Raw genomic sequence first — 24,756 nt, 5'->3', positions numbered from 1 at the left:
AGTTTTATTCCTCAAGTCCAGGTCCTGGGTCATAGTTTTTGGTAAATAAATGGTGTTTTAGTGTAAAATGTAAAAATGTTGCCCACCGGTTATGTGTTTAGTTTCAAAATTGCGGCAATACGTGAACAGTATAAGGTTGTGGGTGTGAATCTGTTGGGTAGTTTCTCAACGCATTAGGAGGGACATATTTAGTTTTAAAATGTACATTTAAATGTTTAACAAAAAAATAAAAGAGATGTCGCACACATTGGGATTAGACTTTAAAATGTTAGGGGAATCACATCTATGTGTCACACTAATAGTAATGTTTAAATGAATGCTAGCTCACCCCAGCCGCTCCATGTGGATGACTCTGGTCGAGTCTCGGTGAGAGGAGGGGTTAGTGTTGCGGTTTTGCGATAAATGCAAACCCCCTATTGTTAATTGCACGACAACATGTAGCCTGCAGTAGTTATTTCTTGTTGAATGTAAAGATTAGCCCTTCCCTTTGTGTAATAATCAAGACCAAATATGCGTTGAGAGTAGGTAGGATTTCAAACCTTCGTGTGATTAAAGGAGAACATTTAGATGTGCAAAGAGGTGGGGCAAAAGGAACAGGCCCACGTGACCAAGGACGGTTCGGGAACACCACCAGCAAGCATGCGACCAACCTCAGCCAATGGGAGGCTGTGGAACATTTTCGGGGCGTGGGCGGGTCTGATAAAACCCCCGTCCAGCGCATTTCCATTCTCTTGCTTTGGGATTTTGCTGCGCCACGACCTCCTGCTCTGGACTCTCTTGCGTTTGGCTCCACAAGACGACACTGCTCTGCCCTTTGTGATCTTGCCCGGACCCTTTTGCCTTTGTCCTTCGACGACGCCTCTTGCTTGTTCAACCTGCGCTGAAGTTCGTCCGTGCCGACTTTGAGGCGGCGGTTCGTCCTTTGGACCTGACCTCATCCAGGCTGCACGTCCGGATCGAGGATCGAACTGCGCACACCAGACCACGTGGCCACTTTGGAGTCGGTCCCTGTGAAGCACCATCGGTACCAATAACCAGAGTGTTATTCCCTGAGTGAGTGTAAGAGTGTGAAGGCGCCAGTGGAGTTTATTATTAGGTAAGGAATTGATAAGCTGCATCTTTGTCTGTTTCTCTGTGCCTTCAAAATAAAAAGCTGTACATTTCGTTGTTACATTCCAACCTGTTCGGATACGTCTTTTCTCCATTGGCATAGCATCATCCGAGACCGAATTTGGCAGTTTGAATCAGGTCCACAAATCACGTAAGGTAATGCCGCTTTCCACACCGTGCAAATCCGCTCGGCACGCAATTGAATAAGGTGTGTGAAAGCGACGGTTCTATCCCCGGTTTCTTCGGTCACGTGTCTTGAAGGTATTTGGGATATTTGGACCGGCAAACTCTTCGGCATGTGGCTGGGAGATTGGCGATCAAAATTGCTTAGCAATCCGTCAATCACTAGTCTAGTCGCTCGTGGTCGGCAGCCTCAGTGGAACCGGAGTTCGTGGGGAAACGGGGCATAACCCCCCCCCGCCCCCCCTTAGTACGTCAATGAACCCAGCATCCGCAACAATATGTAGATCAGCATAAATTGTTTCTTTATAAGGCCCACCAAATATAAAGCACATAAACCCCCCCCCCTTAGTACGTCAACGAACCCGGCATTCGCAACAATATGTAGATCAGCATAAATTGTTTCTTTATAAGGCCCACCAAATATAAACATTTCTTTTACTGAGAGGTTTGGACTGAAAGTCGTAAATCAGGCTGCGTCTGCAGGCAAACTTGTTTCCAGGGCAACCTGCCTGCACGTGTTGTGAGCTCCCTTATCAGCTTTGCAATTAGAGACAAGTACTAAAGAATAAGTTTTCTTCCAATCAATATCTGTATAACAAATAAATGTACTATTTATATAATACATATACAGACTTGGCATTTAATATGGAATTTTTTTTTTTTCTTGACTTGGGTTTACTTTCTTAACTCAGTATATCAATCTGGTGAGTTTCTTTTACACTTTGGTGATTTATTTGTTAAAAGAACCATGTCACTGATTGTCTTTCGCAGCAAGAAGTCAACAACAGGATTATATCACAGGTGGCGTGGCAAAATGTACGGACAGGTGCATTTGATGATTGGCTTCACAGTCGGGTATACAAGGGTTGTTGCGTTCTGTATTAGTGGAAAACAACTGCTGCACGTCTCCAAAAGTTATTGCCGCGTCCTCTGGAGATGGTCCGTCAACTCGACAATGCTGTTTGTCATGGAGTGGTGGCTTTACGAAATTACGGCATGAAACAGCGTGCTATTGCTCGGCAGTATAGCATCACTCAAGGTCAGGTGTCAAAGATCCTGAAACGATATGCTCAGAGGGGTGTCCCTACTCCAATACCGAGGCCAGGGCGTCCCCGCAGAACCACAAGGAGGGATGATCGCCAGCTGCACCCGTTAGTCCACAATGGCCGTACCAAGTCAGCTAATCGGCTTAGGGCTGAGTGGCAGCAACTGACAAATGTGCCTGTATCCAGAAGGCTAGTCAACGAACGACTGGTTCAAGCAGGCTATCATGCCAGGCGTCCCCTGAGAAAGCCACGCTTGACCAGACAACACCGCCAGCGCCGATTGCAGTGGGCCAGAGAGCACCATCAATGACAGCCAGGACACTGGAATCACGTGATCTTCAGTGACAAGTCTAGATTTCTGGTCTATCGTCAAGATGGCCACGTCTGAGGGCGCAGACAAGTGCATGAAGCCTACAACGAAGATTGTATAGTGCCAGGAGTCCAGGCTGGAGGTGGTGGGGTGACCGTTTGGGCTGCTTTTCATGCAGGGGGCAAAACTGACCTGGTTGTTCTGAATGGAAACCTGAACCAGTTCAAGTACAGGGCTATTCTGTAAGAAACATTGCTTCCATTTGCTAGTGCAGCCTTTCGAGGAAACTTTGTCTTGCAAGATGACAATGCACGGCCTCATCGTGCTCGCATGATCCAACACTTTCTTGCTGACCATGGTGTAGAGCATATGGAGTGGCCTGCCATGTCACCGGATATGAATCCGATAGAGAACTTGTGGGCAGAATTAACGCGTCAAATCGACCACTTGGACCAGCAGCCGACCTCTGTGCGTGAATTGCAGCAGGCTATTGTCACTGCATGGCAAGCGATTCCTGTCCAAACCTTGGCAAATCTCGTGAACAGCATGCCTCAACATGTACGTGCTCTCCTGAATGCTCGTGGGGGTTACACGAAGTACTGAACAGTAATTTTACTGTCCGTAATCCCAGTCGTAATTTAACTTTTGTTTTTGTTAAAAAAAATTTGGCTAATGTGCAAAATAAAGAGATACTTCTGGAAAACGTACAGAAGTTTAACACAGTACTGTCCATGAATTGAGTTCGATATCAGTTTACATCACTTTCAAGGATCAATTTATTTGTTTCGAAATGTCAAATGTGTTTTTTTTTTTGTTTTTTTTTTTTTTTTTTTTGTATACAAGATCGAGGCTCGTGAAAGAGCGAACATTAATCACACAGAAAGACAAACAGACACATAAAACAAATAACATCGGGAGCGGTAGACAAGATGGGGAGAGAGGGGGAAGGACACAAACACAACATTTGAGAGCAGGGACCGAGAGACATGGAGACATCGAGAGATCTGTGGGAGGGAGAGGGCTTTGGGGGGGAGGCATGTGAAGGGGGGGAGGCATGTGAAGGGGGGGAGGCATGTGAAGGGGGGGGGGGGGTGGGAGAGGTATAAACATATGGACACTGCCAGGATTTCCAGGAAATAAGTTGGAATTTCAAACAAGGTGGATCTGGGGTGAATTAGTGGGGGTAGAAAAGATCAAGGTTATGGATGGGGGAAGATAAGAGATGGTGGTGAACAGCTGTTTTAAACAGCTTGTTTCTTTTAAAGGTCACATTAACAAAATCTAGAATAATTTCAACATAATTCCAATGAACTTTTGGTTCTAAGACTTCTAGAAAAGTAAGTTCACCCCCACAAAAAAAATATTCCATATTAAATGCCCAGTCTGTATATAATCATTGTATTCAACAAAATAAGCTATGTATTCAGATTCCAACATACTGTATACATAAGTTTGGGAAAAGTTTCCTGCAGTTTGTAACTCTTGAAAATCTTTCTTATCTTGGATAAGTGAAGGCCAAATCAGTGTTGCACGACGTGTCCACACCTGGCGAGCCGATAATTAAAAGTTTCACAAAACATACTTTGTTTGTTCAAAAAACTTCTCCTATGATTTCATATTACTTTTCATGGATTTATACTTTAACTCGTATCCTCAATGATTTAAACAATAGAACAAAACTCTTTAATTGTTAGTAAGTCTGTGTAAGTAAGTCTGTATAAGTTTCAATGGAATACTGCTCTCCCCTCTGGGCTGGTGCTCCTGCCTCACACCTAGCTCGTCTTCACGCTGTTGAAACCAAAGCGTTCAGGATCATTGGAATCTCCCGCGATGAAGCAAACTCCAAGGGCCTTTCACTCACTCACCGTAGGCAGGTTGGTGGTCTTTCCGTTTTCTACCGACTCCTCTCTGGCCTTGCCCCCCCCAGCTCTCTCTGGGCTCTGTCCCCCAAATATTCCTACAGGTCGCACAAGATCTGCCTGCAACCCTCTTATGGTTAAACTGCCAAATCAAGACTCTATGCTCACCTTCATTTCTTCATTCCTCTTTTCTCCCGCCTCTGGAACAACACTCGCTCACTCTCTTCAATCCCACTCCACCTTCCAGGTCTTTAAAACAGCTGTTCACCACCATCTCTTGTCTTCCCCCATCCAAAACCTTGATATTTTCTACCCCCGCTAATTTCACCCCAAATCCACTTTTTTGAAATACCAACTTCTGTCCTGGAAGTCCTTGGTGTCCTTGTGTTTTATACTTCTCCCACCCGCCCCCCCCCCCCCTTCCCACGCCTCCTCCCCCCAAGCCCTCTCCCTCCCACACATCTCCCTGCTCTCAAATGTTGTGTTTGAAATGTTGTGTGTTTGTTGTCACCCTTCACTCGCCATCTTGTTTTCCGCTCCCGCTTTTTATATATTTTGTTTTGTCTGGTTGATTTGTTTGTGAAATACAGATTTGGCATTTAATATGGAATATTTTTTTTGTGGGGATGAACTTACTTTTCCAGATGTCTTAGAACCAAAAGTTCATTGGAATTATGTTGAAATTATTCTAGATTTTGTTAATGTGACCTTTAAAAGAAGCAAAAACCACATTTGACATTTCAAAACAAATAAATTGATCCTTGAAAGTGATATAAACTGATATCGAACTCAATTCATGGACAGTACTGTGTTAAACTTCTGTACGTTTTCCAGAAGTATCTCTTTATTTTGCACATTAGCCAAATTTTTTAGCTCTTCAACTTCTCTTCTACTCAACCAGTTCCCAACACTCCTGACTGATCCATGGTTTTGTCCCCTGTTTTTGTAACCCAGCACTTCTTTTGCCGTTTCCTTATTGAATTCAAAACGATTGAGATTATTATCATAAGCTTTGCATTGATTTGTCCTGAAAGCATGAATATTTTTATACAGCTGATATGTACACTGATAATTAGAAAGTAATAAAGGTGTCATTTACAGAGTATTTACCATACTTGGAGGACAAATCCGACCCAAATAAACCACAGATAATTCCATAAAACCCACAACAAGTATGTGTCAACTCTCCAGAGAGGCCACAAACACATCTAGCTGGTTGACCTCAAAGCTGAACTTTCAACATGTCTCCTTCCTCAAAGACCTGGTGGCACCTTGTCAAGTCTGTATTTGGTAAAGGCTCATCCTACACCCCTTCCATACTTCAAAAGGCACCAAAGCCTACTCTGCTTTTGAGAAGGCCAAATTTCTCAATTCTGTGTTTGCTTCCAAATCTGATGAGCCCACCCGCCTCACTCCCTGTACTTACCCTGCCCACTTTCACCCAACTTCTCCTGGATACTGTCTTTCTCACCTGAGAAGACAGAATATTCTGGCAGTGCTCAACTCCAATTCTACAACAGCCCCAGGTGGTACGTGTCCTAAAAACCTGCTCTGCTGATCTTGCACATTCTCTTTCTGCTCAGTTCACACCATCATTTGCCCTAAGTCACCTTTTGTTCCATGGAAATCAGTGAACGTTAATGCGTTAACGGAGGTGATGCATTGGTACATACAGACAGTAATGTTCTTACGTTGTGCAAGTCTGTTGTCTTTTTCTGGAGAGATAATCCTGCAGAGAAATGGGAAAAAAAATGAAACCACAATGAGTATGCAGTGTTTAAAATCAATTTTATCAATGCAATTTCTTTTTCACAACATCAGCAATAAATAAAATGGAAACTTGTTTTCCGCTGCTGTGCGGAGTTCCTGCATTTCTTAGCTATAGCAAGTTGAACTATTGTTAGTAGTAAATATGAAGTACATCCTGTATAATCGTCTGATTTTGGGGATGAAAAAATTGCAAACAAGTCATTTTTGGGGGCAGATGTCAAGGATATACAAGAATGGCATCACTGTGGTCACAACCTGTGGCACAAAATATTTACCTCCGCCACCAAAGGTGGATGGAGGTTATATTTTCACCCCCTGTCTGTCTGTCTGTCTGTTTCTTTGTCTGTCCGTTTGTGAACAAAATATCTCAAAAAGTTGTGGACGGATTCGGACGAAATTTGGCAGAGATGTAACGTATGTGACAAGGACTAAATTATTAGATTTTGGTGAAGATCCGGAATCGGATCCGGCTACTAGAATTTTTAAAATGATTCTTCACCATTGGGAGCTGGGCCAAAAACGTTGCAGTGCATTCAGAAAGTATTCAGACCCCTTCACTCTTTTCACATTTTGTTATGTTGCAGCCTTATGCTGAAATCGTTTAAATTCTTTTTTTTCCCTCATCAATCTACACTCAATACCCCATAATGACAAAGAGAAAACAGGAATTTTAGAATGTTTGCAAATTTAATAAAAAGAAAAAACTGAAATATCACATTTACATAAGTATTCAGACCCTTTGCTATGACACTTGAAAACTTCACCATCTATCCTGTCTCTGAGCTCTGCAGGCAGTTCCTTCGACCTCATGGCTTGGTTTTTGCTCTGATATGCATTGTCAGCTGTGAGACCTTATATAGACAGGTGTGTGCCTTTCCAAATCATGTCCAGTTAATTGGATTTACCATAGGTGGACACCAATCAAGGTGTAGAAACATCTCAAAGATGATCAAGAGAAATGGGAGAAACCTGAGCTAAATTTCAAGTGTCATAGCAAAGGGTATGAATACTTATGTAAATGTGATATTTCATTTTTTTCTTATTAATAAATTTGCAAAACTTTCTAAAATCCTGTTTTCTCTGTGTCATTATGGGGTATTGAGTGTGGATTGATGAGGGAAAAAATGAATTTAAACGATTTCAGCATGAGGCTGCAACATAACAAAATGTGAAGGGGTCTGAATACTTTCTGAATGCACTGTACATAGCAGGATATCTCAAAAAGTTGTGGACGGATTTAGACGAAACTTGGTGGACCGGTTGGATGTCTGACAAGGACAAATACATTCGATTTTGGTAAAGACCTTAATATGGATTCGGATATGAGAATAATTTATTTTTATTAAGTGATTCTTCACCATTGGGAGATAGGGCTAAAACCAACATATAGCAGGATATCTCAAAAAGTTATGGATGGATTTGCACGAAACTTGTTGGACATGTTGTGTTTGTGACGAGGAAGAATCGATTCAATTTTGGTGAAGATCCGGATCAGGATTCAGCTAGTAGAACATTTTCAGTGATTCTTCACCATTGAGTGGTATGGTCAAAAATGATATCTCAAAAGGTTGTGGACGGATTTGGACGAAACTTGGTGAGTAGGTTGTTTGTGTGTGAAAAGGAGTATAATCGTTTCGATTTTGGTGAAGATCTGAATATGAATTCGGCTACAAGAGTTATTAAATTTTAAAGTGATTCTTCACCATTGAGAGATCGGGTGAAAAGCGATATATAACATGACATTTAAAAAAGTTATGGACGAGTTATGAATAATCTTGGTGGACAAGTTGGTTAGGTGACAATAACAAGCCGATTCGATTTTGGTTCAGGTCCGAATCCAGATCGGGCCTATCGGTGGGATACAAAACGTAAACTCTTCACCAGGCAGATGTATGTCCCTACTGAGTGCCGTTCTAGTTACACTCGCCAGAGGAGAGGGTATTGCATTTGAGTCCGTTTATTACTTGGCAAAAAAAACCAAAAAAAAAATTGCAAGTATGTTGATCACTCCGGTTTCTGTGTTTGTGTGTTTGTTACTTGGCAAAAAAAACATTTTTTTTTGCAAGTATCTTGATCAGTCCGGTTTGTGTGTGTGTTTGTTTGTTTGTTTGTTTGTTACTTGGCAAAAAAAACCAAAAAAAAAATTGCAAGTATGTTGATCACTCCGGTTTCTGTGTTTGTGTGTTTGTTACTTGGCAAAAAAAACATTTTTTTTTGCAAGTATCTTGATCAGTCCGGTTTGTGTGTGTGTTTGTTTGTTTGTTTGTTACTTGGCCAAAAAAAACCAAAAAAATTTTGCAATATGTTAATCAGTCCGGTTTGTGTGTTTGTTACTTGGTAAAAAAAAAATTTTTTGCAAGTATGTTGATCACTCCGGTTTGTGTGTGTGTTTGTTGGTGTGTTTGTCTGTCTGCTAAGATATACTTGCCTACAGGTCACAATTTTTAACCGATCTTCACGAAACTTCAACAAATGGTAGAGTTCGTGTTCCGACAAAATCTATTTTTGAGTTTTTTGATTTAATTTTTTTTCAAATTTCTAAAATCCTCAATTTTCATCCGATTGATTTGAAATTTGAATGGGATTTTCATATCGGCTAACTGAATTCACCCACCAACTATTTTTGAGATCAGCACAAGCTAAAAGGTCAACGGAGGCCAAAAGTCAACCACTATTTTTTCGAATATAAACAATCCTCAATTTCCATCAGATTTACTTGAAATTTGAATAGGATTTACATATCAGCATACTTAAACCAACCACCATCTATTTTTTACGTCAACATAGGCCAAAACGTCAACGTAGGCCAAATTTCTAAAATTATCAATTTTCATCCGATTAATTTAAACTTTGAAGACAATTTGCATATCAGGTCACTGAATTCAACCACTAATTATTTATGAGGTCAAAAGGATGCTTTACTGAGTGCCATTCTACTTTGTTCTGTTTTGCCAAGTGTCACTCTATGATTGATTTTTCATTAGTTGGCAAAAAAGTTTTTTTTTTTTTTTTTTTTGCGAGTATGTTGATCACTCCGGTTTGTGTGTGTGTGTGTGTGTGTGTGTGTGTGTGTGTGTGTGTGTGTGTGTGTGTGTGTGTGTGTGTGTGTGTGTGTGTGTGTGTGTCCGCTCACTTATACTTTCCTACGGGGTCACAATTTTAAACCGATCTTCACGAAACTTCACCAAATGGTAGAGTTCGTGGTCCGACAAAATCCTAAATGTATTTGAGGTCAAAAGGTCAAAAGGTCAACATCGGCCAAAGGTCAACCACTTTTTTCTAATTTCTAATATCCTCAATTTTCATCCGATTGACTTGAAATTTGAATAGCATTTTCATATCAGCCAACTGAATTCAACTACCAACTATTTTTGAGATCAACATAGGCCAAAAGGTCAACATAGGCCAAAGGTCAAACACTTTTTACGAATTCCTAAAACCTCAATTTTCATCCGATTGACGTGAAATTTGAATAGGATTTACATGTCGGCAAACTGAATTCAAGCAACAACTATTTTTGAGATCAGCATCGGCCAAAAGGTCAACATAGGCCAAAGGTCAACCACTTTTTTTTTATTTCTAAAATCCTCAATTTTCATCCGATTGACTTGAAATCTGAAGAGGATTTACATATCGGCAAACTGAATTCAAACACCAACTATTTTTGAGATCAGCATAGGCCAAAAGGTCAACATAGGCCAAAAGGTCAACAACAATTTTAATTTTTCTAAAATTCTCCATTTTCATCTGATTGACTTCGAATTTGAATGGGATTTTCATATCAGCGAACTGAATTCAACCAGCAAATATTTTTGAGATCAGCTTCGGCCAAAAGGTCAACATAGGCCAAAGCTCAACCACTTTTTTCATATTTCTAAAATCCTCAATTTTCATCCGATTGACTTGAAATTTGAATAGGATTTTCATTTCAGCTAAATGAATTCAACCACCAACTATTTTTGAGATCAGCATAAGCCAAAAGGTCAACATAGGCCAAAGGTCAACAACAATTTCAAATTTCTCAAATCCTCAATTTTAATCCGATTGACTTGAAGTTTGAATAGGATTTACACATCGGTAAACTCAATTCAACCACCAACTTTTTTTGAGATCAGCATGGCTAAAGAGTCAACATAGGCCAAAGGCAAACAACAATTTCAAATTTCTAAAATCCTCAATTTTCATCCAATTCCCTTGAAATTTGAAAAGGATTTACATATCAGCAAACTGAATTCAACCAGCAAATATTTTTGAGATCAGCTTCGGCCAAAAGGTCAACATAGACCAAACCTCAATCACATTTTTAATATTTCTAAAATCCTCAATTTTCATCCGATTGATTTGAAATTTGAATAGGATTTTCATATCAGCTAACTGAATTCAACCACCAACTATTTTTGAGATGAACATCGGTCATAAGGTCAACAAAGGCCAAAGGTCAACCACTTTTTTAATATTTCTAAAATCCTCAATTTTCATCCGATTGACTTGAAATATGAATACTATTTACATATCGGCGAACTGAAGTCAACCACCAACTATTTTTGAGGTCAACATTGGCCAAAAGGTCAACATAGGCCAAAGGTCAACCAGGTTTTTCAAATTCTAATATCCTCAATTTTCATCTGATTGACTTGAAATTTGAAAAGTATTTACATATCGGCAAACTGAATTCAACCACCGACTATTTTTGAGATCAGCATGGGCCAGAGGTCAACCACGTTTTTCCAATTTCTAAAATCCTCAATTTTCATCCGATTGACTTGGAATTCGAATCGGATTTTCATATCAGCAAACTGAATTCAACCACCAACTATTTTTGAGATCAACATCGGCCAAAAGGTCAATGTAGGCCAAAGGTCAACCTATTTTTTCTAATTTCTAAAATCCTCAATTTTCATCCGATTAACTTGAAATTTGAATGGGATTTTTATATCAGCTAACTGAATTAAACCATAAACCATTTTTGAGATCAGCATAGGCCAAAAGGTCAACATAGGCCAAAGGTCTACCAATTTTTTTTTTTTTTTATAAAATCCTCAATTTTCATCCGATTGACTTGAAAAATGAATGGGATTTCCAAATCAGGTAACTGAATTCAACCAACAGCTATTTTTGAGGTCAACATAAGTCACAAGGTCAACATCGGCTAAATGTCAACCGCTTTTAAAATTTTTTTATAAAATCCTTAATTTTCATCCGATTGACTTGAAATATGAATAGTATTTGCATATCAGCTTAGTGAAACCAACCACTAACTATTTTGAGGTCAACATAGGCCAAAAGGTCTTTCGGATGATTTTGGACTTTCGGAAACGTCACAATCATGAGCCTGTAACCATCAATGGTGATAAGGTAGAAATTGTTAACAAATTTAAATACCTGGGTACCTTTATTGATAACAAGCTAACTTTTGATTGAAATACTGATGCTGTGTACAAGAAATCAATGCAAAGATTGTATCTTCTCAGGAAGTTGAATTCATTTCGTGTTAGCTCTTGTGTGATGTGGATGTTAACAAAACAAGATGTGGATGTTAACTGGAAGTTTCATCAAGATCGGTTTAAAATTGTGACCTGTAGGCAAGTATAAGTGAGCGGACAGACAAACACACAAACACACAAACCGGAGTGACCAACATACTTGTCAAAAATTTTTTTTTGGCCAAGTAACAAATACGCAAACCGGATGATGAACATACTTGAATTTTTTTTTTTTGCCAAGTATCAAACAGAGAGAATAACAAACGCAACCAACCAATATACTCGAAAAATCTTTGATTTTGCAAGTAACAAACATGTATACAAATTTACTTTTACAGTATAGATTATATAACTCACAGATAAACAATAGTTAAATACAAGGAGGCAGGGTTAATTAAACAAAGATGTAAAAGGATAAGGGAGTTCAAACTTCATTTGTATATCTCAAATCAAAAAGAAAAATAAAGACACCGGGCCAATATCTAAAATGTTTATTTAATATTATAAATGTCAACATTAATATTACCACAAAAATGCCAAAATATATAGTGAAAGCAATTGTTTTTCGCACATTAGCTTGTGATCCTGCAGTACTCTTTAAAAAGAGGTTATTGTGTGCGGGTGCCCTGGCCAAAAGTTAGTTTCCTGATCTGATCTACATGGAGAATACTGCATCAGAGGCAATATTCCGATCCCCAGTTGTGATGCAACCAGCAGTCAGGTTCTGCACACAAACTGTAACTGATGCCAAACTCTCTCGGACACCTCCAATACTTTGTATAGTTCATGCTACATCATATCATCATATGGTATATGTGGTCATGCAATTCGCTTTTTCAGTCTCACCAGGAATGAGGATCGTTCCCAGCGGGTGGACAAGTACTCCCTGGGTTGGGTACGAAAGTGGAAAGTTGGCTTGTGCAACCACCAGTTTGTGTTCGAGCAGAGAGAACCTTTCAGGATGGACACACAATCGTTTTACATTAAACATAGGAAAAAAGAATGGAAAACAGCTCATCATTTTTAGAATGCACAGGGTGAGTCATTATCCCACGACACGGTTTTAGCTGATTGCACAAGATTTGTTTATATCATGTATTTACACCATATTTTTTTTCAGAAAATACAAATACTACATACACCAAGATGGCAGACACCAGCATTTGGCATTCACAATGCAGTTGACACCATTGCACATGGTACTGGTTGGTTTTCACACCGCACGTAGAAAAACATTATCTTGTGCCGTGACAACGGTGGACGTCATGCGGATGCACTCCATGCCTAAGAAGGTATTGTAACTGTTGTATTACTGTAATATGTTATTATTACTCCAATTATTATGTATTACTGTTATCACTGTAATATGTTATGACTCCTGGGGCTTATGTCTCAACCTAGTAGATGTTATAAGCAAATCTTGTATCAGCAGCTAAAACCGTGTCCTGGGCCTGGGGCTTATTACAACAGGTCAATTTTGACAAAAAGATAACCATGGATAACCAAAAAGATAACCATAATTTTTTTGTAAATGGGCGGCGGCGTCACACATGTTCACTCCAGGTATTTTGATGTGTTGAATCCAAATCAAGTGCATGCCAGACACGATTTTGCGATTTTAACCCTCGAAGTCTAAATTATAATTCAAAATGGTGGCCAGTTGCAATACAAAATACATAAATTACACCCCTCAATAGTTGTTTTGCTCACACAATAGTAAAATCTCCAAAGACCTGTGTTGGTCATTTATGAACGTTCATTTCAATATTTGGTATTTCTAAAATATTAAAAATAGCATAATATGCACATTTGCAATCTGGTGTTGGCTTAGTGGTTAGGGTACCGGCTTGGGATCCGAGGATCCTGAGTTCAAATCCGGGTCGATCGTTGAATTAACGCCTTGGGCGGTTGGTTGAACTCAGCCTGTCATCCTTGAGAGGTTGGCAAATTGAGTACCAGCTTGCTGGGATGAATGTGTCGGCGTATGCCCCGGCTTAGAATAGGTATACTGTATCCTTGCGTGTCGTAAGAGGCGACTAAAGGGCTGGCATCAGGAAGGGCATCCGGCCATAAAAAAACATTGCCTCAAAAATGCAACCATAATGATTGCCATGGGGCCCTCAAGGCCAACCCCCGCTCCAGCAGGGAAAATGGCCTTAAAAAGGGATAATGTGCACATTTGCACAATGTTTGGGTTACATTAACCCTGATAAGTTTCATCAGTTTGGTTGTACTTAAGTCCAAGAATATACTGATGTTCATTTTCAGTATGTTGGATTGGGGGATTGCACACTGCCATGATTTTTTTTGGGTGTTCTGTGTTGCCTCATGCAGGACTCAATGTTATGCAAGTGATGGACCGAGTGTGGTGTCCTCCGGGACAAAGGTTCTCAGCAATCTATGGCAGGTAAAGGTTATGCTCGTGCTATAAGAGCTCACAAACGTGCACTACAAGCTCTTTGGGAGATACTGCTTTCCCGTTTATATGGCGATTTGGAAAGTTTTTATTCAGATTTGAAAACGGAGATAAGTTATTTGACAAATAACCACAATTAGATACAATTGCTAAACTGATCGAAAAAATGGCAACGAAGAAAACACATGGGATTATCGAATAATTTGGAGAAAAATGAAGACAGAGAATCCAAATACCCAATTTTGGTGGCAATACAAAAAATATATAGGGTAACCATTTTGAATTCAGGATTAGAGGGTTAAAAAAAATCGAATCCGGCATACACTTGATTTGAAATCAGCACCGAGTGTGGTGGTGAGAGTAGTGAGAGTGACACCTCACCCTACTAAAATATAACGTCAGCATGAATGCAAGGCGTTAACACGAAATGCCCCACCATCCTTTTCTAGTGCCTTTTATTTCCAAATCTGACCCTATATGACACACCCTGTGGAATGTAAAAAATACAATAAAAAATGAGAGCCTTGAGGGTTGAAATGTACAGTTTAGTGAAGCAAGAGTTACTTGTTCAACCACTTACAAACCACTTTGTGTCAACAGACATTGACTGTCAAATCTCACATTACAGTCAAATAATAATCTGAAAATACATATTGTTTGAAGACATTGAGAATATAACATCAGATTTAATAACTGAGAGTAAGAACATCTGGTGCTGGCAGGATAGTCTTGGTCCTTGAGGTATGCAAAGTTACCTCTGAGCCGTCGAGCTTAGGTTTGAATCTCAGCCCAACTACAAACTGTCATTCTGCAGTCTCACAGGCAGGGCAAGGCATAATTGTGTGTGCCGTCCCTCTGATGGACGTTAAACTGAGAGTCCCATCTGCTGGAATTAGTTGGTGGACATGAAAGATCCGACGGTGTCTTTCGCGAAGAGTAGGCGAGCTCTCGCCAGCACGCTCAACAAATTCTAAATTCCAGCCCGAGCGGACAGTGGGTGTTGCATCAGGGGCAAAGCTGAGACCTCTGCCAATGATGCTACTCACAGCCTTTTGCTACGTACAAAAGAAGAAGAAGAAAAAGAGGAAGAGGAAGAAGAAGAAAGGAAGCACACCTGGCTCGGTACTGATGGAACTGGTGTTCCCGTCTGTTCAATGCTCCTTTATCATCGGCAAGCAGGTGACGTTGTGGTTTGCTTTGGCAGGTGCATGAATTTCCATGAGGAAGCAATCTAGAGAAAGATTATGGGAGAGAACAAGATTGAAAGATAGCATATAAAAAGCACCAATGCCAATAAAGGATATAGACCCATTAGATGGACATTTGAGCATTTTAGTCAGGCTTATATTAGAGTGCTGGGATTCGAGGATCCTTGGATATATTAGAGTGCTGGGTGCTGGCTTGGGATTCTAGGATCCTGAGTTAAAATCCTGTTCAGTCGTTGAATTAACACCGGGTGTGGTTGACTCAGCCTATCATCCTTCCGAGTTCAGCAAAATAAGTACCAGCTTACTGGGATGAATGAGCCATTCGTGTGTCCAGCGTAGAAGTGATAACCTTACCAGGAATGTGCCCAATAGTCAAGGAATTGCTTCGGCAGCCATATGCATCTGATGATGCGGGAGTGGACATTATCATCATTATATTGAAACTACAAAGAGCAATCAGAATTTGCAAATCCTCGCCAAGACTTGTTTTGTGTGACAAATACATGGAAGGATTTCCTGAATGAAAGGTCATTGATTGCAAATGAAAGGTCGGTTTGGTCTAAAGATGGGTCGACACCAAGTGCACATTTGTACAATGTAAACCAACAAAAACAGATAACATAAAAATTGACCTTGAAACAACAATACTTCGGATTAATTACAATTTGATATATATATATGTATTATTTTTTATCATTTACAGAATGTGATTGGTGGCCAAATGTGGAGATTTTTTCCAGTCTCCACATGTATACCACACACATTAGGCCAATAAAGATGTTTACTATTCATAAAATGGTTTCATTAAACACACAGGGAAATGATGCATGGAATAAAACACAAATGATCCATATTAATGCTGTTATTATTAACTTTCAGCAATATATATACTGGTGATGAGACTTCAAATAATGGAAAATTTAGTGCTACGGTTATGGGGACAATAATGGCGAATGCCAAAAACTCATTTCAGTATAAAGCACACTGGTCGTCATTTTACATCAAGTCCATATGAATTATAAGTACAGCAGATTTTAAATTATGCTAATACATGTCATACTGGTGAAACTACCAAAATAAAGACTCTCCCCTCACCTTCGCTCTTTCATTCCTCTTTTTTCCCGCCTCTGGAACAAACTCCCACGCTCTCTTCAATCCCACTCCTCCCTCCAGGTCTTCAAAACAGCTGTTCACCTCCATCACATATCTTTCCCCCATCCAAAATCTGGATCTTTTCTTTCCCCGATAATCCACCCCAAACCCACCTTCAAATTCCATTTTCTTTCCTGAAAGTCCCTGTCGTGTCCTTCTTGTTTATCCCGTGTACCCTGCCTCAGCCCTCTCTCTGCCACTGATCTCCTGATGTCCCTGTTCCCTACTATTGTTGTGCTTCCCTCTCTCTCGCCCTCTGTGTCCCTCTCCCTTTATTATATGTTCTATGTGTTAGCTCTTATATGAGCCTCGACTAAGTGTACAAAAAAATGGGTGCTGCTGAAGCAGTTTCTTGGAAAGGGTAATACCGGGTGGTTTGCCATTGCCTTCCCAGCGTTTTGTCCATGCTCTGCTGTTTTAAATGCTGAGCATCAAGCAAGGAAGCAGCACGCACCATTTTAAAAGTCTTTGATGTGACTAACATTACTAAATTTGTGATTTTAAACAGGAATGCGTTTCAGGGCTTGTGCCAACATTTAATCATCATTCAGATAACCTTCAGATTTGACAATCTCGGAAATTCTATACTTTGCTGTGCTCGCCCAGGCCTGCAAGCTGCAATTCAGGATATACAAGTGGCAAGGCAACAAAGCGAATGAAAGATGTATAAGAGAGAGAAACAGCGATAAAAGACAAAGGAGAACAACAAAGGACCTAGCCTTCAGCAGTTTTTCCACGAATCTCAAACGCTGCAACAGGTAAAAGGTATCTGAGATCTGGTACACAGCAGCAGCAGGGAAGCAGAGGCCACACAGCATAAGGATATGGCATAAACATAATCAAATACCAGTAACTTACCAATTGATAATGTTTAACCTCATCAACAAAAAAAGAACACAGACACACCCTAACAACCAAGAGAAGAACATGCACAGAAATGGGAGAGGGCACACCTACTATACATGGATGATTTAAAGCTCTTCACACCGAATGACGAAAAATTGACAGAAAAAACTAACACAAGTAAAACGGTTTTCCGAGGGCATTCAAATGGAATTTGGACTAGACAAGTGCACCAAGTACACATTTGTGCATGGTAAACCAACAAAAACAGACAACATAAAAATTGACCTTGACACAACAACACAGCAGTAAGAAAACGAAGCATCATACAAATAACCCGGAGTAGAAGAAGGCCAACAAATATGACACAAACAAATGCACCAAACAATCACCAAAGAATATTGTCAAGTCCACTGCCGATAAAAAACAGCCTTGGAAGGATATCCGGTCGGTCTTACCGGTCAAGACGGTCAAGACGGTCAAGCTGAAAATTTGCTGTACTTTTTGGCACGCATCGGACAAAAGGCAACAGGGTGCTTACCTGCACGGAGCTCATGGGGATTTTACTCGAACCCACAAACACAGAAACGAGACAAGAAAAATCAACAATACAACAAATGAAATGCAACAACTAATGGTTTAATAAAAATAAATGCAATACGAAAATGGTGAAATGAAAGGTGAGGTAAATCTACTATCCTAATTGAGGTACCTCCACATACAGACACAAAAATAGACAGGGGAGTGATTAAAGAAAATAAAAGAAAATCCACCCTTTTTGCCAGCATGCAGCTCTGGTCTAGATAAACACTATGGTGGGGTCGGTCGACGAGAGGACCGCGCGTCGAAGCACCCAAACAATGGTGCCGGTCAATTGCGCCAGCACACCGAGCCGTGCAGCAGGCAGCCAAACGTCTCCTGCTCAATCCCGGGCCAGCTAGCACAACACAGTCTCACACAGCGCCACTATCACCTCCTCCTCATGATCGCAAAAGTCCACACAAGCTCCACAAAGTTTTCCCCACGCTCGCACATGAGCCAGGAACAGCCAAGCCAGGGACAAACGACAAAGAGCGAATGCCCCATCCAACAGCCAGAACGAGAGAGAGACTGATTCTTCTTCCTCCGTTCTCCAAGTCTCTCGATGACGTCACCCCGACAAATCATGCACTTCGGGGGCAGGGCCTCACTGCCCTCTTGGCCACCCACCGATTCTCCACCTCTACTGGGTGGGGCTTAGTTGCCGATTACGATTTTTGTGAGGTGGGGTTTATTGTGTATTGTAATGTCTGGGTACTGTCGACATTTATGCCAGTAGTTGTGGTTTAATGGAGGACTCGTTGTTATCGTTGTTGTTGTGATTGTAAAGATGTGGGTTTTTATGGCCGGCTCGTTATAATTGTAAGAACACAGGGTAAATCACAGGAGGAAATCACGTACTGGGGAGACTAATCATAAACGCTACCTAATTAGCATGTCTTCACCCCGTGTGAAGAACACATCAACTACCTTAAGCTCACAGTTTTTCTACTTACATACATGAGATGGGCTTTCTACTCGCCCATGGTCTATGCTAATACTACACAATCCTATCTCCACTATGGCATGTCATCACCTACCCCCACAAACGTAACAGCCCACTGTACGTCCTGCCGGGGAGGGTCTCCGCACCATCCAGGCTCTCTCGGCCTCAGGCTCCCATAGCCTCTACCGGGTTGCCAGGGCTCTCCATACCTGCTGGTCGCCCAGCAAATGGAGCTAACAACCAAAGACACACACACACACACACACACACACACACACACACACACACACACACACACACACACACACACACACACCTCATTTTTTTTATTACGGCATCAGTCCACGGGTCCTAAAATCCTGTTCTTCCGTTCTCTTCACCCTCTCTTTTGCTCAAGGTCATCTTCCATCTGCTTGGAAATCTGCCAACATCACCGCTTTGCACAAAAAAGGTGCAAAAATAAATCCCAGCAACTACAGACCAATCAACCTTCTCCTAATTATCAGCAAAGTCATGGAATCCATCATTGCTTCAGATATGAAATCTTTCCTCTTCTCCAATGGCTTGATCTCTGATCATCAATTGGGTTTCAGACCTGGTCACTCTACTCTGGACATGCTGCTTCTGCTTTCTCAACAATGGATGGAGGTCCTCAATGCCAAACAGGAAATTAGAGCAGTCTCCCTTGACATATCACGTGACTTTGATACGGTCTGGCACCCCGCTCTGCTCACCAAACTCTCCTCTTTTGGTATCCATGGAAATCTACACGCATGGCTGGCGGACTTCCTCTCTAGTCGTGGTCAATGTGTGGCCCTGAATGGGTTTCTCTCATCTCCTCTTCCTGTTCAGGCTGGAGTTCCCCAAGGCAGTGTTCTGGGCCCTGTGCTTTTTCTGGTCTTCATCAATGATCTCTCTGACTCTCTTGAAAATCCTCTCTATCTCTTTGCTGATGACTCTACTCTCTGTCGCTCCATTCTTCATCCCTCAGATTGGCAGTCTGCAGCCTCCTCACTCTCTGCAGACCTGGACAAAATCACAGACTGGGCAAACAAGTGGAACATGTCTTTCAATCCTGACAAATCTCACACTCTTACGATGTCTCTCCAAAAAGACCGACTGGACAACCCTCCCATCCACTTTCTGAATAATCCTCTCCGAGAAGTTCTGTCACTCAAGCTTTTGCGTCTCACTATCTGCCATGATCTTTCCTGGGAAAACCACATTTCAAATCTGGCCTCCAAAGCCAGTCGCCGACTGGGCATCCTCCGTCGTGCGAAGTCCTTCCTTGGTACACCTGAGCTCCTCACCACATACAAGGCTTTCATCCGCAGCACAATGGAATACTGCTCTCCCCTCTGGGCTGGTGCTCCTGCCTCACACCTGGCTCGTCTTCACGCTGTTGAAACCAAAGCATTCAGAATCATTGGAATCTCCCGCGATGAAGCTAACTCCAAGGGCCTCTCACTCACTCACCGCAGGCAGGTTGGTGGTCTTTCCGTCTTCTACCGACTCCTCTCTGGCCTTGCCCCCCCCCCCCCCAGCTCTCTCTGGGCTCTGTCCCACAAATATTACTGCAGGTCGCACAAGATCTGCCTGCAACCCTCTTATGGTTAAACTGCCAAAATCAAGACTCTCTGCTCACCTTCACTCCTTCATTCCTCTTTTCTCCCGCCTCTGGAACAAACTCCCTCACTCTCTTCAATCCCACTCCACCCTCCAGGTCTTTAAAACAGCTGTTCATCACCATCTCTTATCTTCCCCCATCCAAAACCTTGATCTTTTCTTCCCCAGCTAATTTCACCCCAAATCCACTTTTTTGAAATACCAACTTCTGTCCTGGAAGTCCTTGGTGTCCTTGTGTTTTATACTTCTCCCTCCGCCCCCCCCCCCCTTCCCACACCTCCTCCCCCCAAGCCCTCTCCTTCCACACATCTCCCTGCTCTCAAATGTGTGTTTGTGTGCTTCCCCTTCTCTCCCAATCTTGTCTACCGCTCCCTCTTTTGATATATTTTGTTTGTCTGGCTGATTTGTTTGTGAAGTAAATGTTAGCTCTTTCACGAGCCTCGATTCAGTATACAAAAACAAACAAACAAACAAAAAAACAGTATCGGCTATTCCTAAAACATAATATTATAACTTAAAGGAATGCTGCACATGATGTTAATTTCACATCACCCGGCATTCAACCTCATTTTCTTGTAAATCTCAAAATAGTTCTTTTACCTCAAGTAAGAACCTCAACTTGCAAGCAGTTAATGTTTTTATTAATAACACACAACACATCACAAACAACACACAATTATTGATGTTACCACCAACTAATATAGTGACGCACAAAAGTTGGACAATTATGAGATCCAATAATAAATGTGTGAAAATGGTGGGACACCTTGTTGAAGGACTTCGATCAATGAAAGATATACCAGTCAACAGAAAGACCAAGAAGTTGAACTTTAAGTCCGCTCTGGGGAACATCCAACACTTACTTCATCACGTCCTCTCTGGGCGATTGTCGAGGTTCGTTGAAAATCCCTTGCTCATCCAGGTGATGATCCACACTCTGCTTATGGTAAGAAAATGACTCCACCACATGCGGGAAGAATCCTGATGATCCGATTCTCCAGAAGAGGACCGTCACGGCAAATATGATGGATATAGCTGCAAGAGGAAATAATCTTTGGAACTTTACGTTGTGCATTGCTCACTGCTCGTGGTAACTTCCAACTCCTCCAACTCGTTCGAAAAACGCGTCCAAGGTCTAATTGTGTCAAGGCACAGACGCATTCGCACTTGTTTTCAGACGTACTCATATACAATGTTGAATGATAGGTGTGTTCGTTGTGCTGAAAACGCCCTCTTTATTCGATTCTCAGAAAAACGATTGGTGGAATCCAGGTGCATCCAGGTGGAGTTTGAAGGTTCTCAGGTGAAACCATAAAACGCCGGCCCCTTTTTGTCGAAGAATAGGTAACCAGCATTAATCACCTTGTGATGAAACATAAACATTCAGATCAATTCCCAAAGGCGAATCCTGGTGGGGTTTCATGAGTCTCAGGTGAAACTATCACACGCGGCCGCTTTTTGTCAAACAACAGGTAACCAGCATTAACCATTTTATTATGAAACATAAACATTCGGATTAATTACAATTCTATATACTAGGGCATGCCCGTACTATATATACTAGGGCATGCCCGTACTATATCTATATCTAAAATTATATCCCCCCCTCTATTTACATGAAATGGTTTGGTGCATGAAATGTTTTGGTCCATTCGCAACGCCAAAGCGAACGGCGAACGCTTTACATGAAATGGTTTGGTGCATGAAATGTTTTGGTCCATTCGCAACGCCAAAGCGAACGGCGAACGGCTTGCGAGTACAGTGACAATCCCCCCGGGGTTTTAATTAGTTTTAAAACATAGTTTAACGCCAACATAGCGCCAACATAGTTTGCAAACGTGAAATAAATGAATACGCTCTCAAATGTGCCATCCGAGGCAGAGTGTGTCCGCCACGTTCGGCACACGCGATAGTTCGCTGCTCTCTGATTGGTTGAATCGTTTTTTGGACATAGCTCGGTAAGTAATTGTCCGATTAATATGAAACCTTGAAAAGGCACATCCTCGGGTCCCCAGCAATATACCTGGCAAGTTAAAAGTATATCGGACCCGTGGTTGTCGAGAAACAGCGGTCACAGACAAACAAACAAACGTACAAACGTACAAACGTACAAACGTACAAACGTACAAACAAACACACAGAGATTACTGGAATTATAGATAGACTAGCGGGGTCACCCGTGGGAATCCCACGGGCATGGATGTGTGTGACATTTCGACATATTGAGTTATATGCTGCACATTCATTTTTACAAAATGGTTACTGGCAAGTCATCAGATCCAGAAATGGTGTGAATTTAGTTATTTCACATAATATGTGACCCCTCACTCCTCTCCACCTGACACTCTCCTGTCTCCACCTGACACTCTCCTCTCTCCACCTAGCACTCCTCTCCTCTCCAAACCCTCACATCCCTCTCCTTTCCAATCCCTCACCTCTCCAATCCCTCACACTCCTCTCCTCTGCAATCCTTCACACGCCTCTCCAATCGCGCCTCACACTCCTCTCCAATCGCGCCTCACACTCCTCTCCAATCGTGCCTCACACTCCTCTCCAATCGTGCCTCACACTCCCCTCCAATCACTCCTCTCCAATCGTGCCTCACACTCCTCTCCAATCACGCCTCACACTCCTCTCCAATCGTGCCTCACACTCCTCTCCAATCGCGCCTCACACTCCTCTCCAATCGCGCCTCACTCGCCTCTCCAATCGGCTTTCCCCGTCTCGTTTCTCTCCTTTTTCTCCCGTCTCGTTCTTTTTCTTGCTCCAAATCGGCCCGTCGGAATCGGAAATCGGCCCGTCTCGCCCGTCGGCCCGTCGGAATCGGAAATCGGCCCGTCTTGCTTTTGTGCTTGTGCGTAAATAAATTGTGTTCATGACACCATTTCTGGTGTTGGGCTAGCGGCTAGGGTGCCGGCTTAGGATCCTGGGTTCGAATCTCGGTCGATCGCCGAATTAATGCCAGGGGGGTTGACTCAGCCTGTCATCCTTCCGAGGTCGGCTAATTGAGTACCAGTTCACTGGTAATTCCCTGTTTGTCGTTGAAGGCGGCAAAAAGGGTTGGCGTCAGGAAGGGCATCCGGCCGTAAAACATTGCTTCAAAAAGGGGACAAAAAAACAACAACTACCACGGTCCCCGAAAAGGCCAACCCCCGCTTTGCGGGGAAAAATGGCCTCTAAACGGTGGTTTTTACACCATTTCTGGATCTGATGACTTGCCAGTAACCATTTTGTAAAAATGAATGTGCAGCATCTAACTCAATATGTCGAAATGTCACACACATCCATGCCCGTGGGATTCCCACGGGTGACCCCGCAAGTTTGCATTGACGTTCGTCGATGGACTCGTTCGCCCGTCTCATTCGTTTTCTTGCTGCATCCTGTTCAAGTCTGCGTTCTTCATCGATCGTCTCATTCATTTTGGAAATAGAAGTTTCCACGCAGCGCATGAATTGTCACGATCCTCAAGAGGAATTTGTCTCGTAATCATCAAATGATAAATGGCAAGTAAATTATATTGTGGAAAATTAAAGATTTCAAATAAACCTATTTAAAGTGTATTCGCACATAACTAATTTTAAAAAACGAAGAAATATCTCTCGGTAATTTCCTGAAACATATTTTACTTCCGGCTAATAATGTTGAATTAAATAAAAACGAAGAAATATATGTCGGCATCATTGTTGACGTTTTTGTGACGACTGTCATCAAACGAAAAAGTAATATATCTTAACGGAAAAGCAAAAGCGAATTTTTAATATATATCGACACGTTGCCGTCGGTGTCATGTTGGGCGGTGTATGATACACCATGACGCGATTTTTAAAAATATATCTCTGCATTTTCCCGCGTGTGTGGAATGTTCTCAATTATTGCTGACACCGAGTCCAAAACCATCGATAAAAATGAAATCATATGGTGAGTTAGATTGGAGATAAAGGCGTGAGAGAGACTCAATGGCCTTGAAGTTGAAGTTACAGGCGTTTGAGAATTCATTTCGTTCTATAAACGGCAACTTTCATTGGATTTCCTTCCCGTTTTTTTTCAACCGAGTCGAAAACTATGTTAGCGACTGTGAAAAATGAAATGATATATCGAATTTTTAATATGTATCGACACGTTGCCGTCGGTGTCATGTTAGGCGGTGTATGATACACCATGACGCGATTTTAAAAAATATATCTGCATTTTCCCGCGTGTGTGGAATGTTCTCAATTATTGCTGA

At 41.7% G+C, this 24,756-nt stretch overlaps 1 protein-coding gene across 3 annotated transcripts in view; it reads right to left on the bottom strand.

Moving 5' to 3' along the window:
• The window catches only part of LOC144888253 (beta-1,4 N-acetylgalactosaminyltransferase 1-like), a 219,810-nt gene extending 198,069 nt beyond the window's left edge, over positions 1–21,741 (bottom strand). Inside the window, exons 1-5 of one of the 3 annotated variants that reach the window (XM_078780457.1) lie at positions 21,598–21,724; positions 21,395–21,468; positions 15,292–15,408; positions 12,608–12,714; positions 6,200–6,237 (exon numbers count right to left, since the gene is read on the bottom strand). In XM_078780457.1, coding sequence (XP_078636583.1) covers positions 6,200–6,237; positions 12,608–12,714; positions 15,292–15,408; positions 21,395–21,468; positions 21,598–21,606 — 345 coding nt within the window. In that variant the 5' untranslated portion in view covers positions 21,607–21,724. Of the gene's footprint in view, positions 1–6,199; positions 6,238–12,607; positions 12,715–15,291; positions 15,409–16,480; positions 16,632–21,394 lie in introns of those variants that run through there. The other 2 variants (XM_078780456.1, XM_078780458.1) reach the window with 2 other exon arrangements.
• Positions 21,742–24,756: the final 3,015 nt, after the last annotated feature.

The sequence above is a fragment of the Myxine glutinosa genome, chromosome 6 (genome assembly GCF_964187855.1).
Source record: "Myxine glutinosa chromosome 6, kmMyxGlut1.1, whole genome shotgun sequence".
In the NCBI taxonomy this organism is placed as follows: Eukaryota; Metazoa; Chordata; class Myxini; order Myxiniformes; family Myxinidae; genus Myxine; species Myxine glutinosa.
This window is presented reverse-complemented; position numbering and strand designations above follow the sequence as displayed.